Below are 16596 nucleotides of genomic sequence, written 5' to 3'. Positions count from 1 at the left end.
CCCATTCCAGGACCCCAAACTGCCCTCCACCAAGCCGATCTCGCCCCTAGACCAACCCGACATCGGCGTCGAAGTCTCCGTCGAGCTGCACCAGGACCAGGACGCCCTTCCGCCCTCAACCCCGGGCGGCGGTCACCACCACAACACCAGCAAGCAAGTCTCCTTCCTGAACACCGCCGAGGAAACCCCACTCATGTTCTCCCGGACCAGTTCGATGGGTTCGCTGTCGAGTGCGGAACCGGCGCTGGTTTGCGCCGACGACAAGAGTTCGATCGTGAGCGAGTTCAGCCGGTTCCCGTCGGGGGTCATTTCGCCGTCGGAACTTCCCGATTCGCCCACCCAGAGCATGCCACATTCGCCGCGGAGGAGCAGCGGCATGATGGGACAGGTTGGGAAGAGGAAGGAAGTGGCTGCGGCGGTGGTGCCGCCACCGGTCAAGAGTGCCTTCGAGGACACGGTGGCCAAGTTTGAGGTGGAGAACACTCCGGCGGCGTTTTCCTGCGCGACCAGCTTGAGCAATTTGAGCATGGAGGAGCGGGAAGATCAGGAGTCGAAGGAGGTCGTGACGGTGGCGACGGGGCCGCCGGTACTACCGATTCCGGAAGTGTCCGGCTCGGGTTCGGACGACGGCGAGTCGGACGCGGGTGGAGACGACGACCTGCTACTGCAGTCGATGGTCAGCATGGGCATGAAGAAGGAGCGACCGGAACCACCGGAAGAACCGGACCGAGACCAGTTGAGGGCGTTTTGTACGGAGGACACTCCGGCGCGGTTGTCCGAAGCGCCGAGCAACTGCGACTTGAGCGTTCTCTCGTTTGACACAAGGAACGACACCGGAACCGACCTTGGTCCCGGTGGCCACGACTCGGACGACAGCTCCAACGTTTCAGCCGAACAATCCGACCGTCTCCTGGAAGAATGCATCCGCAGCGGAATGCCCCAACCAAAAGCACCCAAAGAGAACCCGCTCGGCATGATGCGACGGAACCCGGTCCACCTCGTAGAACCACTCTACGCCAACGACGAGGTCAACAACTTTTACCTCGAAGACTCCCCGTACGCGTTCTCAACAATCTCCGGCCTGTCCGACCTCACCGTTGCAACCGAGGCGGCCGAAGGTCGCAAACAGATCTCAACACTCGGAACCAGTCGGGCGCCGATTCCGGCCCCGTCGCAGAACCGAAACGGATCGCTCAGCTCACTCTCGGTGGAGTCCGATGCCGACGATCGGCTGTTGGACGAGGCGATTGCCGCCGGGATTGGGTCCAACAGCAAGCGAGTGGTGGCGGCAGCAGCAGTTCCGGTGAACCGGATGAGGGCGGCCGCCGTCGACGGGAACGATTCGCTGGACTCGATCGACTCGGTCGATTCGAATGATCCGCAGGTGGGTTTTAAATATTCTGAAATTTTTGTAATTTCTGGGAATTTGAGGGTTTTTGAGATTTTATTAAATTTGCGAAATAGTGTAAACAGACCACTTTTACAAATTGCACAAATTTTAAAAGTCTCAAGAACTGCAAAACATTTACCTTTTTTAAAAATTTCATAAAAAAAAAACATTGTATTACGTGTATGATCCTATTTATATTTTTTTTTTCAATTTTAAATTTATAAAAATGTTATCATTTTGATAAACTTTTCTAGTTTAACTTATATTATTGTTTTTCAAATATAAAAAATCACATTCAACAAATTTACGAAATTTAGGAAATTTAAGAAATTTAAGAAATTTAAGAAATTTAAAAAATTTAAGAATTTTAAGAATTTAAAAAAAATTAAGAAATTAAAAAAAATTAAAAAATCTAAAAAATTTTAGAAATTTAAGAAATTTAAAAAAATTAAGAAATTTTACAATTTTAAGAAATTTAAGATATTTAAGAAATTTAAGAAATTTAAGAAATTTAAGAAATTTAAGAAATTTAAGAAATTTAAGAAATTTAAGAAATTTAAGAAATTTAAGAAATATAAGAAATTTAAGAAATTTAAGAAATTTAAGAAATTTAAGAAATTTAAGAAATTTAAGAAATTTAAGAAATTTAAGAAATTTAAGAAATTTAAGAAATTTAAAAAATTTAAGAAATTTAAGAAATTTAAAAATTCAAGAAATTCAAGAAATTTAAGAAATTTTAAAAATTTAAGAAATTTAAGAAAGAAATTTAACAAATTTTACAAATTTTACAAATTTTACAAATTTTACAAATTTTACAAATTTTACGCAATTCTACGCAGTTAACAAAATTTTAAAATTCTTCGTGTGTAAATAAAAATAAATACATAGAGTTTAAGAATTTAAGTGTTTCAAATTTTAGAATTTTATTTTTTTTTGGTATTTTCAAATTTAAAATTTTTAGAATTTTCGAATGGATTTTGCAAAATTTTACAAATTTTAAAATTTTTAGTGCTAAGATTAAAAAAAATCAATATTTTCAAAATTTAGAATTTTAGTGTTAATAAAATTTTAAATTGTACACTCAAACTTCGATGGTTTGACACCAACTTTTGTCAAACGAACGGGGTCACTTTTTAGTTCGACACCCGTTTTATACGGAGTTCACACACACTATCAAACGTTTGTTTTGATAGTGTGCGTGAGAGCCGTGTAAAAAGTGATAGTTCGTCACTTTTTAGTATGACTTTGACCAACCACCGGGGTACAAACTAAAAAAGTGTCAAACGAAAAAGTGACCAACCACCGGGGGTTGAGTGTATTGTTTTAGTATTTTTAAATTTAAGATTTTTATAATTTTCGAATTTTTTACTTTAATTTTTTTAGAATTTTATGAATTTAGTATTTTATAAATTCTGAATTTTGCAATTCTACGTAATTAACAAATTTAAAAAAAATGAGTGCTTGGATTTAAAAAAAAATCTTAAATTTAAGAATTTAAGGATTTTATTGTTCTAAAATTTTTAAATTTTAGATTTTTATTGTTTACTTAAAATATTGTCAAATTTAAGATTTTTAGAATTTTCGAATTAAGGATTTTTTTTTAGAATCTTAGAATTTTAGAAATTTTCTATTTTAGAAATTCTGAATTTTTCAATTCTACGTTGTTTACAAATTTTTAAATGTTGAGTACTTAGTCTGCCGTTCTACGCATAATTGTCGCATGTATTTTTTGGTCGAATCTGACTTTTTGTCATTTTTAGGTTTATTTTTCGAAAAACACATTAAAAAAACTTCAAAAAATATTTGCAACGGCCTTAGGTTTAAAAAATATAAAATTTCAGAATATACTAATTTTAATGTTTTCAAATTTTAAATATTTTTGTTTTAGTTTTTAATTTTAGATTTTCAGAATTTTGGAATTTTGGATTTTTTTTAAGAAATTCTAGATTTTGCAATTCTACGTAGCTTACAAATTTTAAAATTTTAGAATTTTAGTGTTTTCAAAATTTATTCGTTTTATTCTTCTCAAATTGATTATTTTTAGAATTTAAAAAATCTAAAATTAAGAAATTTTGTATTTTAGAAATTCTGGATTTTACTTAGTTTACAAATTTAAAAATTTGGGGAGCTTATCATGCATGCTGTTGATAAGGGAAACACCACTAGATCGTTGAAGTGTATGATTAATTGTGCTGATAGCATTTAACGGTCCTGTTCAGCAACGGAGAAGGACAACCATGGGTGGTCTCTCATGCTCATGCTCAAATTTAAAAATTTGGGGAGCTTACAATTGCATTTAAATTTCGGTGTTTTAAAATTTTTGAATTCTAGATTTTTAGTATTTTAGCATTTTAGAGTTTTTGAACCTAGCATAGATGGATATTGGATTTTTTAATTTCCAAACATGTGGATTTAATTTATAAATTTAAAAATCCTGAACCTGATGTTTCAAAATTTAATTTCTTACTTGCTCTGGTTTGTTTTGTTCAAAATTATATAAAATTAATTGTAATCAGTATTTCGACGTAATTCCTAAACGTTCTTTACAATTTGTCCATTCTCCCACAGGGCAACTCCCTGCTCGAGCAGTGCATCGCCAACGGGATGAAGAAGCCGCCGGCGGAGAAGCACACCGCGGAACTCCGTGCCGGCATGAACTTTGCCCAGCTGGCGCGCGGAGGAGGCCCGGCCGCAATTTCGATGCCACCACCTCCCCACGCCCCGCCAACCGATCTCGACAGCATCCCCGACTCGGACCGCGATTACGACCTGCTGCGGGAGTGCATCGCCCGGGGAATGCCCCGAAACTCAACGGCCACAATCTCCGGCAGTGGCGGCGTTTCAACGCTCGAGCTCACCCAGAACCTGCAGCGGTTGGCCATTTCTACGAACGCCAATGCCGCCGCCGTTCCGCTGTCGTCGTCGGTTCCAAAAAACGTGGACACTACGCCTGTGGTGGTTACGAGGCCGGATGCCGGTGCCATCCGCAACGTAACGTCAGCAGGCGTAGTGCAACCAGCAGCAGCAGTAGACAACACCATCCTCACCGTCAACGGCACCACCACCACCATCAGCACCACCATCAACATGGCAAGAAGCGATCCGGGACGGGTGTCCCTGGGCATGTCGCCGCAGCCTCAGCTACTTCAACAGAGTGGATCTGAGCTGGACCGGTCGAACGAGTTCCCCGCCACTTCCATGATGACCTCTTCGAACCTGCTCGTCGAAAGCATGCAAATGTCCAACGAATTCACGGCGGACCTCGTTCCGACGTCCGACAAGCACAAGGATCCGGACCTGATGCTCAAGTCGGTGGAGCGGTTGACGCAGGAGTTGGTCTCGACGGCGGCGTCCAAGGCCGAGAACTGCTGCAACAGTAGCAGCCACAACAACAACGGCAACACCTGGGACGAGGACGTGACCTGTGCGAACGACGTGTCGTTTCCGAGTTTGAGCGTGCAGGCGCCCCGGATTCAGTACTCGGAATCGGTGACGGCGTCGGTCACCTCGGGGACCATGTCGTACGGGGGCGTGGAGGAGGACGAAACGGCGACGATTAGTGAGGAGGTGAGTGGCTGTTGATCTAGCTTGAGGAGTTAAACAAATATTTTGGATCACAATGTCGCTTAGCAGGGTTGCCATATTTCTTGGAAAATCTAAATCCTAATCAATAATGTGTAAAAAGGTAGATGGAATTCGAATTCACTTCAATATTCTTTAACACAGATATATTATGACAGTGTTGCCAGATCAACAAACTTTACAGTTCGTTATCGATATCTTTTTGCAGGGTTGCTAGAACAGTATTTTTTTCGTTCGAAAAAAAAACTGATAAAAAAAATCTTTGAAAATGTATTTGAACGTTGTTCCAGGGCCTGCAACTATTGGCAGTGTTGCCAGCATTTTTTTTTTAATGCAATCAATTCGAGTGACATCAAATTGGAGGCAACCGTTATTTAAATCAAAAGTTTTTTTTGAAAATGTCCTATAAAAAAGGGAATTTCAAAGCAATTTTGAAAAAAGGGTTTTCAATTTTTTTAGAGAAAATAACTGTAAAATTTGTAATAAAAAAATTAAAAGAGTATATTTTCCTGAAAGAAATTTATTACCTTTAAAAATTGTTTAAAAATGGTAGAAAATGTATTTTTTTTATCTAATTGTAATTTTGTTTTGAATGTAAAACTTTAAAAATAAAGAATTAGAGAGAAATAAACTTGTAAAAAAAATGGAAATGTAAAAAACATCTAATTTACGGATAATAAATATTTGCTTGAAATGTATTTTATGAAGATATTTTTTTGCCGAGTAGGTAAATCAAAATTGGTCATAAACTTAGAATAAAATTTGTCTTATTTTTAACATTTGCAAAACTCGTAAATTTGGTAAAATTCTTTAAGAATTATTAAAATTTGTGAAATGTATAGAACATTCTAAATACTTCCTCTATTTCCAAAGAGGTCATTTAGCATCATGGCTTGCTTTTACAAATTTTCATACTACTTTGGCAGATGTTCAAAGAAAAATTCTGTACAATAAGATATTACATTTTGGAATGGATTTCCATAAACTAAAAATAAAAAATAACAAAATGGGCCGATTAAACAAATATTTTTTAAATTTAATATTTTGATATGTCATTTTTAACCATTTTTATAAATTTTGTAAACTTTGATGTTTTTTTTTTTTAAATTTTGATTTATTTTAATTTTAATTTATTTATAACGTTTGATGATTTTTATGTGTTATATACAATTGTGATAACTCTTATAAATCTGACAAATTAAAAAAAATGAATTTGATTTTTTGATAAATTAAAAAATTATAAATTTTATAAACGTTATGAATTTTGATAAATTTTATCAATTTGAGGAATTTATAAATTTAAGTAAATTCCATACTTTTTAATATTTTTTTTATAATTTTTATATTTATTTTTGTATTTTATAAATTTTGTAAAGTCTATTGTTTTTTTTAAATTCAGATTTTTTTATAAACTTTGAAATTTAAAAAAATTCGATTTTTTATATAAATTTTAAAAACTTTTTTAAAATTAGATTTTTTTATTTTATATAAAAAATATATATTTGTTTATAAAGTTAAAGTTTTTTATTATTTCTTTTTATAAATTTTGATTTTTTTAAATAAATTTTGATAAATTTTATAAATTTTGATAAATTTTATAAATTGTATTCATTTTTTTTTAAATTCTGTACAAAGTTTGATAATTGTTATGAATTTTGATGAATTGTGATAATTTTTTAAAATTTTGATAGTAAAAAAAACATAAATTTAAAAAAAATGATTAATTTGATTTTTTTTCATAAGGCCGTTGCAAATATTTTTCAAAGTTTATGTCACCCCTAAAATTTCAGAAAAAAAAACTTTTTGCAGTACTGTACATTTGTTGTAAATCGAAAATTCTTAAAAATTCAAAAGATTTTTGAATCACCCCAAACATGTTAAAAACTATTTTAAACGTAGGGGAATGCATTTCAAATTGATTTCAGTTGTGTTTGCACTTAAACTTTGAATGTTTTTTTTTGCTTTTTTTTCTTGATTTTTTTTTGCTTTTTTTTCTTGATTTTTTTTGTTCTCTGATTTTTTAGGCCTGCTTAAATAAAATTTGTACCAGTGTAAATAAAAAAAGGTTATTTTTTTTAAGTTTTTGATAAATTTTATATTTTTTATAAATTTTGTTAAAATAAAAAGAAATGAAATAATTGAAATTACAAGCTAGAATTTTAACCTTTCAATGAATAAACCTTTGGAAAATGCATTCGATACTCGTACAGTTGATATACAATTCGCGATCAAAAGCTCAAAAATTCCGCCAGATGGCGCAAAGCATCGAAGAATGACGATTCAAATTTTCGCTGTTCGGTTATATAGGAATGCAAACTTAAAATTGAATTTACAGCTCATAGAACAACTTTTGAGAAAAAATTCAAGTAGTACGATGGTTAACTCTTTGCCCTCTATAAATTAACGCAATAAAAAAAAATTGAAAAAAAAAAATAATTTTGAAAAAGTAATATTGTTTAAAATGATAGAGCATCAAAAGTTAACAAAGAATCAGCTCGAATTTTTGCTCAAAAGTTGTTCTCAACGCTGGAATTTAACAAAACAGAATTCGCATACATAACCTCAAAGGGCGGAAATTTCAATCGACATTCTTCGCTCTGTTCTGCTACTCAACACTAGGTGTCGCATGTCGTTTGGCTCTTGTAAAATTTGACGAAAATAAAAATTTCAGGAAAAAAAAAAACTTTTTGCAGTACAGTACATTTTTTGTTCATTGAAAATTCATAAAAATTCAAAAGATTTTTGAATCGCCCCAAACATGTTCAAAACTATTTTAAACGTAGGAGAATACATTTTAAATTGATTTCAGTTGTTTGCACTTAAACTTCCAATGATTTTTTTGTTTTTTTTTAGATTTTTTTTTGTTCCTAAATTTTTTAGGCCTACTATTTTTAAATAAAATGTGTACCAGTCTAAATAGAAAATAATATTTTTTTTAAATGTTATTATAATATATGTTTTTATGGTTAATGTTATAAATTTTTATTAATTGTATAAATTTTTATAAATTTTATAAATTTTTATTAATTTAGTATTTTTTTCATTTTTATAATTTTTAAAGTTTGTGGATTTTTTAATTTGTAAAATATTGAGTTTTTACAAAAAAATGTTTTTTTTTGATAAATTTAGATAATTTAAATTTTGGTATTTTTTAAATAAATTTTGAAAAAATATAGTTTTTTTTGTAAAATTTTATATAAAAATAATAAAAGAAAAATTATAATTTTTATTTAAAGTTCTTTTTATAAATTTTGACGAGTTTTATAAATTTGATGAATTTTATAAATAGAGATAAACTTCATAAATTTTAATAGATTTTACACTTTTATATATTTAATTAATTTTCTGGCAGCACTGTTATGAAATTTTACCAGTTTAGAAATGTTTCTGTGCACTTTTCTATGCCAGATGTTATCTTTTAGGTTAAACAATATCATCCGGTACTGTCTTTTTTGTACTACGTTGGATTCGAATTTGATGGATTTTTTGATAAATCATAGATTAGTCATAAGTTAAATGAGTTGGCAACCCTGTACCCTGTATATGTGATATCTTAGGTGAAAAAAATCACACATTTAGTGTGAGACCTTTTTTATGATTTTTTTCCTTCAATAATGATTTGGTTGTAAGAAAGATATATAAGCAATTTTAGAATGAACAAAAAAAGGTAGCCGTAAGACCTTTTGTAAACAAAACAGTTTTTATTCGAATTTCTTTCAACCTAAACATATTAATCAGCTTTAAAAATACTTTAAATTGTTCATCTGCTAAGGCTTGATATTCTCAAAAATTAAAATTCAGTTCGTTTTAAGCGGCCAGCCCTACTTAGTTGTGTTTGACGCAGAGAAGATTCTGTTGATTGAAATTTGAAAGTGTAGTATTTCTAAAACGTATTACACAACTTGATTAATTACAACATATTTGAGAAAAAAAAATAGAGAGCAGTAAATTTCTTACACAACGCCATACTAAAATTTTCACTTACTTTTCCCCAGATCGACTCCAAAGCGCTGGACGCGCTCGAGGACCAAACGCCGATGAACGAGGAGCGTCCGCTGCCGGGCTTCGTCGGCAGCAACGAGGATCTCTCCCTGCAGGTCGACGAAATCCACTTCCAGCTGGGCGGTGAGGTCAAACATCCGATGGTCGGTGGCCACCTGACCGCCCATGGCCGCCCCTCCGACGTTGGAATCTCCTTCAGCACCGCCTCCACGTTGACCAACTCGACGATCATCGCGATCGAAGCGACCAAGGTCGCGAACCAGCTGCAGAACATGGCGATCGTCGAGAGTGCCGACGTGGATTTGAGCAAGATCAACTGTCCGTTTGCTGGGTCGGATAGCATTCTGATTTCGGACTGTTCCGACTCGGAGATGACGTTCCGGAACGAGCTGTCTGGGCGGAAGATTCCGACGCTTCCGGCCGGGTTGGTGGCGCGACGTGCCCTCGGTCAGACGACCTTCAACGATAGCATGAACTCGCTGCACAATCTGGACAGCATCGGGCCGCCGTCGATCATGGACGAGCTGATGGACTCGATGATCAGTGTGGCCAGCATTACGTCGGAGGTGGTGGATCTGGACAGTGGTCACGCGGACGTGGATCGGGCGGGATCTTCGGGCAATTCGAGTTTGACGCTGAACAGCAGCAGCTTGGAGAATCTGATCAAGTTTTCGCCAACGATGAACGCCGGAATGGTGGTCACTCCGGGAGGTCCGGGTTTGGGAATGGGTTGCAAGAGTACGCCGATGAGTCCGAAGAGGGCCGAGCGGAGACAGGCCATGAAAGATCGCTACAAGACTTATACGATTCCGAATGCGGCGGAATTGCTGGTTGATTTGGAGCAGAAGAAGGAGGAGGGAGGAAGTGGTGGAGAGGAGGTTAAGGTAAGTTTTTAATTCAAGTATCCAAAATTCTAAAATTCTTAAATTCTAAAATATTCTACAATTCTAAAATTCTAAAATTCTAAAATTCTAAAATTCTAAAATTCTAAAATTCTAAAATTCTAAAATTCTAAAATTCTAAAATTCTAAAATTCTAAAATTCTAAAATTCTAAAATTCTAAAATTCTAAAATTCTAAAATTCTAAAATTCTAAAATTCTAAAATTCTAAAATTCTAAAATTCTAAAATTCTAAAATTCTAAAATTCTAAAATTCTAAAATTCTAAAATTCTAAAATTCTAAAATTCTAAAATTCTAAAATTCTAAAATTCTAAAATTCTAAAATTCTAAAATTCTAAAATTCTAAAATTCTAAAATTCTAAAATTCTAAAATTCTAAAATTCTAAAATTCTAAAATTCTAAAATTCTAAAATTCTAAAATTCTAAAATTCTAAAATTCTAAAATTCTAAAATTCTAAAATTCTAAAATTCTAAAATTCTAAAATTCTAAAATTCTAAAATTCTAAAATTCTAAAATTCTAAAATTCTAAAATTCTAAAATTCTAAAATTCTAAAATTCTAAAATTCTAAAATTCTAAAATTCTAAAATTCTAAAATTCTAAAATTCTAAAATTCTAAAATTCTAAAATTTTAAAATTTTAAAATTCTAAAATTCTAAAATTCTAAAATTCTAAAATTCTAAAATATTCTAAAATTCTAAAATTCTAAAATTCTAAAATTCTAAAATTTTAAAATTTTAAAATTCTAAAATTCTAAAATTCTAAAATTCTAAAATTCTAAAATTCTAAAATTCTAAAATTCTAAAATTCTAAAATTCTAAAATTCTAAAATTCTAAAATTCTAAAATTCTAAAATTCTAAAATTCTAAAATTCTAAAATTCTAAAATTCTAAAATTCTAAAATTCTAAAATTCTAAAATTCTAAAATTCTAAAGGAGAGGAGGTTAAGGTAAGTTTTTAATTCAAGTATCCAAAATTCTAAAATTCTTAAATTCTAAAATATTCTAAAATTCTAAAATTCTGAAATTCTAAAATTCTAAAATTCTAAAATTCTAAAATTCTAAAATTCTAAAATTCTAAAATTCTAAAATTCTAAAATTCTAAAATTCTAAAATTCTAAAATTCTTAAATTTTTAAATTCTTAAATTCTTAAATTCTTGAATTCTTAAATTCTTAAATTCTTAAATTCTTAAATTCTTGAAATCTTAAATTTTTAAATTCTTAAATTCATTAAATTCTAATAGTTTTAATAGTTTTAAAAGTTTAAAAGTTTTAAATGTTCTAAAAGTTCTAAAAGTTCGAAAAGTTCTAATATTCTAAATTCCTAAATTCTAAATTTCTATAATTTGTCTCATTTTTCCCCAGACTCCCACCCCGAGCGTTCCGTCGACTCCTTCGCCGAAGAAGTCGTCCAAGGAGCGCCGCGCCGAGAACAAGTCCCGCTACGAAACGCAGGTCATCACCACCGGAAGCCTGTCCAACGGTTACCACGGACCCACGATCGACCCCGACAGCCCTCGAACACCTCCGGCACGAGCCACCATCATCGCCACTCCGGTGGCCTTCTCCCCGCTGACCCTGCAATCTCCGGCTCCGATGTCCCTGGAGCGGGTTCTTTCACCGGAAGATCCGGACGTGGACGACGACCCGGTCACGTACACCATCCAGGAGACGACCCCGCGAAGAAAGTCCTTCGAGCAGAAACTTCCCACAATCGCTTCCTCAACGGGGCTTCCTCCGGTTCCACAGCAGGTCCGCTCACCCCTGGCCAGTCCAAGCAAGATGCCAACTCCTGCTCGAATCGTGGCCAAGATCAACCCTCCAACGCCAACGCCAACGCAGGATTCCGTCGTAAAAACGGTCCGCGGAACGAAAAAACCTGCTTACGTGTCCCCGTACCGCAAAACGGTCGTGTCCGCTCCGGCGGTGATCGCGCGGACCCCGGCCGCACCACTTCCGGCCGCGAAAAAGGAACCGTTGGCCACTCCGAAGCTGCGCAGTCAGACTTCGTTGGTGGAGACTCGAACGAGGCCGCAGCCGTTGAGGGCGAGGTCCAGTATAGGATCGAAGCGGAACTCGCTGGAGCTGAGTGGCGCCGGTTCCGTGAGGAGCAGCATCAGCAGCACCAGCAGCACGGACATTCCGAAGATACGCGAGCGGCAGCCGTCGCTCGGGGCTATCGGGGGAGCGAAAGCGAAGGTGAGTTCGTTGAGAGGTGTTGGCATGAGGTTTAACGGACACAACTTTCAATTTCATGAAGTTTGACATGTCGCATGATAGGGTTTATTGGATGGTCAGGAAGTGTCCCCTTGTTGGTCATCGGTAATCGGTCAATCCGGAATTCCGTCCCCATTTAGGCTAAATCTCAAAATTGGTCTTAATTGTCATGCGACATATCAAAACACTTGTAATAAATGCTTTAAAATGATTTAAAATATCGCAAGTTTAGTTTTGACTACCTGGTCAGTTTGGTCCGGTAATTCCGGAATTCTAAAACAACTTGTAATAAAAAAAAACTTATCCTCCACAGGTCGCCCCCTCCCCGGAGCCGCTCCTCATCCGCCAGGGCACCTTCACCAAGGACGAACCGACGAACCCGGAAGTCCCGGTGGTGACTTCCGCTCCTTCCACGCCTGCCAAAACCGCCCGCAAACCCGGCACCGGTTCCATGATCCCTTCCTCCGCGTCCTCCTCCCGCCTCACCACAATCGCCAAATCCCGAATCGTCCTCCACAAGAGCATCAGCATGGACGCCAGCAAGGCGCCGAGCACTCCGACGGCGGCTTCCGCCGGTCCACCTTCCGGCGAAAGCACGCCCCTCACCAGTCGCTTCCGGTTGACGTCGGCGCGGACTTCGCTGGTGGATTACAAGAAACCCAACACGACCGGAGGGCGGCTTAGCACTCCGGTTCGCAGTATTGAGGAAGGTGCAACCAGTGTTCCGGCCACGCCCACCAGTCCCGGGTCGATGATTCCGATGCGCAGGAAAAGTGGGCTTGCGCTGCCCAAGCGGACCAACCTGACCATGAAGAGCAATCCGGACGTGCTGAAGGGGAAGCTGGAGGGGGTGCGGAACGCGTTTGTGAGGACGGCCGCGTCCGGGGTGAAGACCGGGTCGCGATGAGGGGGTGGAGGACAACGGAGGTGCTTTCTGGAGGAGGGTTTTTGAGGTAGGTACAAAACTACTATTTTTGTTTTGATGAGTTTAAAATTTTAAAATTTGAGAATTTAATAATTTTTAAATTGTAAAATTTAACCATTTTTTAATTCTGAAAATTTTTAAAATCTCGGAATTTCTGAATTCAAAATTCTTGAATTTAAAATTTGAATATTAAAGTCATGAATTTTAAATTTAAGAAATTTAAATTTTAAATTCCAGCTTTTTTTATTTGTAGCACCCTAGAATTTTAGAATTTTGCAATCCGTCAATTTATTTTTAATTTAGAATTTTAGAATTTTAGAATTCTAGAATTTTAGAATTTTAGAATTTTAGAATTTTAGAGTTTTAGAATTTAAGAATTTAAGAATTTAAGAATTTAAGAATTTAAGAATTTAAGAATTTAAGAATTTAAGAATTTAAGAATTTAAGAATTTAAGAATTTAAGAATTTTAGAATTTTAGAATTTTAGAATTTTAGAATTTTAGAATTTTAGAATTTTAGAATTTTAGAATTTTAGAATTTTAGAATTTTAGAATTTTAGAATTTTAGAATTTTAGAATGTTAGAATTTTAGAATTTTAGAATTTTAGAACTTTAGAATTTTAGAATTTTAGAATTTTAGAATTTTAGAATTTTAGAATTTTAGAATTTTAGAATTTTAGAATTTTAGAATTTTAGAATTTTAGAATTTTAGAATTTTAGAATTTTAGAATTTTATAATTTTAGAATTTTAGAATTTTAGAATTTTAGAATTTTAGAATTTTAGAATTTTAGAATTTTAGAATTTTAGAATTTTAGAATTTTAGAATTTTAGAATTTTAGAATTTTAGAATTTTAGAATTTTAGAATTTTAGAATTTTAGAATTTTAGAATTTTAGAATTTTAGAATTTTAGAATTTTAGAATTTTAGAATTTTAGAATTTTAGAATTTTAGAATTTTAGAATTTTAGAAATTTTAGAATTTTTGAATTTTTGAATTTTTGAATTTTTGAATTTTTGAATTTTTGAATTTTTGAATTTTTGAATTTTTGAATTTTTGAATTTTAGAATTTTAGAATTTTAGAATTTTAGAATTTTAGAATTTTAGAATTTTAGAATTTTAGAATTTTAGAATTTTAGAATTTTAGAATTTTAGAATTTTAGAATTTTTAGAATTTTATAATTTAAGAATTTAAGAATCTAAAATTCTTTTTACCGTTTTAGAATCAGAAATTGTTTTTAGATTTAAAGAACTTAAGAATTTTTGATTTTAGAACTTTGAAATTTTAGAAATTTAGAAATTAAATTTATTTAAAATTTTAGAATCTACATATTTATAATGTTTGGCTCAACTTTGGAATTTAATTTTTTTATTTTTTTTCTTGTTGTTATTATTGCAGATTTCATTATTACACGCGCACATCACGGATAGTGTAATTTAACCAGCTGAAGGTCAAAGCCTTTCCACGACTAATTTGTTTGTGAAAAAAACATTTATTTATTTTACCAACATTTTCACGGACTTTGGAGACGACCCGCAATCAACGATTTCAATGTATTTGAAAGATTTTTTTTAAGTTTTTGTCAAACAAATGTGTACCTATTTATTAAGGTTCAACCTTAGCGAAAAAAGAGTGTAACAAACAACGACCGGCGTTTGCTCAAAAAGAAAGCACTTTATTTATGTTCTTCACAAATTTGGCACCCCGTTTCAAGAATAAGTTCCTCCATAAATAGTGACATAAAAAACACACATACCCTTAAGATTTCCAACAGACAAAATGGGCTTTGAGAACAAAAGACTTCTCAACTGATCGTTTGATGGTGCCGAGACGCATGGAAGTGAGATTTTACCAGCTTTACGTGAAATTTGTGTAACAAAAAATCATATAAAATAAAAACCGGAAAAATCGAAAAAATCTAGTCCAGAAAAAGAGTTGATGAAAACTAAGAGGAGAAAGAAGTGAGTAATAATCATGCAAAAGTTAGTTAAGTTCGAGCGTTTTAAATTGCTTAAACTTTTAGACGAAATCAGCTGAACCTTTAGGCGCATTTAAGCAAATATTTAATCCTACCTACGATTACACAACCGAACATTTACCCGAATTTGTGGCTCGCATGTACTATTATGATTATTATGATTAAACTATTATGCTTATATTGTCTACTTAAAGTTAATCGATATCATTGCTACTCTGGTTAGTATCGCGGTTCGAACAATTTCAGAAAATTTCAAAAAGAATACTTTTACTATCGTCTGTTAAAATTTAACTTATTCTACGCAGTAAATAAAAATGTGGAATGACGTAAAGTTGAAATTGAAATTTTGAAGTTTTGAATTTTCCAATCTATTCATGTAAGTTTATCTTAAAATAAATGTAACTTTAATTACATGGAAATAAATCACAGGATTATCATGTAAATTTACATGTTTTGAAAATACAAGCATATTAAAAACGTATGTAATTTTACATCAGAATCAAGTAATTTATTTTTTTAACAAATTCAGGTAAAATTACAGAAAAATCGAGGTGAATTCAAACCTTCAAATTTTCAACCATCTTGTAAGTTTGTCTTTTATTCCGTGTTTTAGTTTCATGTTTTAATTTATTCTTTTTGTTCAAACAATCCGCTTATCTGTGCTACTCTCAATCTGAATTTGCAAACATAAATTTTGTGGGCATTTCGCGCTTTCAATTTAGCGACTGTAGATTCCATATCAAAAAAAGAAGTTGAAGCGAATCAAAAACAATGAAATATACCTACTTAAACGGAAGATGCGGTTGATATTTGCGCTACGGCGTTGTTAAAAAAGAAGAAATGAAAATATTACTCCCCAAATCGTATTACTAAGGTAGAAGGTCGTTTTTTTTGTCTTGCGCATTCAACAAGTTTGTAAGAAAGAGAGAGAGAAAAAAACAAGTGAAAACGTTTGTCGAAAATAGGATACTACTCTGATCAATGAAATATATCTATGATAACGATTACTCCGCATGTATGCATGAAAAAGTTTTCGGGGTTTGTTTTGCTTGTGCGTTCAGCTTTCATATCCGAAGTCCTTTTTTCCACAACAGACAAATTGACGCAAATCATAGAAAAAAATGCAATTGACAACTAGCGCAATCTGTTGCCTTGATGTCACAACAAATCTTACAAACTCAAATTCTGAGAGAATAAAAGTGTGTGGTGAGTGTGAGAATGAGAGTGAGACGAGTGAGAATGAGAGTGAAATGAGTGAGAAATGAGAATGAGACGAGTGAGAAACAAGAGTGAGTTGAGTGCAAGTAAGATGAGTGAGAAAGAGAGTGATATCACTTTCTCACTGATATCACTCTCTTTCTCACACATTTCACTCAACTCACTCTCATTCTCACTTATCTCACTTTCGTTTACATTCCCATGCTCACTAGTCTAGCTCTTATTCTTACTCATATCATATGAGTTAGATCGAGAGTAAGGTGAAGGAGCATGGGATTGAAAATGAAAGTGAGATAAATGAGAATGAGACTAAAATGGGTTAGATGACGAGAACACAGACAAACAGACGTAAATCATTGAACATGTTTATCGAAAATTCATCAATC

At 34.0% G+C, this 16596-nt stretch overlaps 1 protein-coding gene across 1 annotated transcript in view; it reads left to right on the top strand.

Annotated features, from left to right (window-relative positions):
* LOC120424024 (uncharacterized) overlaps positions 1-16021 on the top strand; it is a 37900-nt gene extending 21879 nt beyond the window's left edge. Inside the window, exons 4-9 of the mRNA XM_039588040.2 lie at positions 11-1384; positions 3959-4957; positions 8968-9858; positions 11240-12073; positions 12405-13044; positions 14413-16021. Of these exons, the coding sequence (XP_039443974.1) occupies positions 11-1384; positions 3959-4957; positions 8968-9858; positions 11240-12073; positions 12405-12998 (4692 nt within the window). The 3' untranslated portion in view covers positions 12999-13044; positions 14413-16021. The remainder of the gene's footprint in view (positions 1-10; positions 1385-3958; positions 4958-8967; positions 9859-11239; positions 12074-12404; positions 13045-14412) is intronic.
* Positions 16022-16596: the final 575 nt, after the last annotated feature.

This window comes from Culex pipiens, chromosome 1, assembly GCF_016801865.2.
Source record: "Culex pipiens pallens isolate TS chromosome 1, TS_CPP_V2, whole genome shotgun sequence".
NCBI lineage: Eukaryota > Metazoa > Arthropoda > Insecta > Diptera > Culicidae > Culex > Culex pipiens.
The sequence above is the reverse complement of the archived record's forward strand: the minus strand, read 5'-3'. Positions and strand labels throughout refer to the sequence as shown.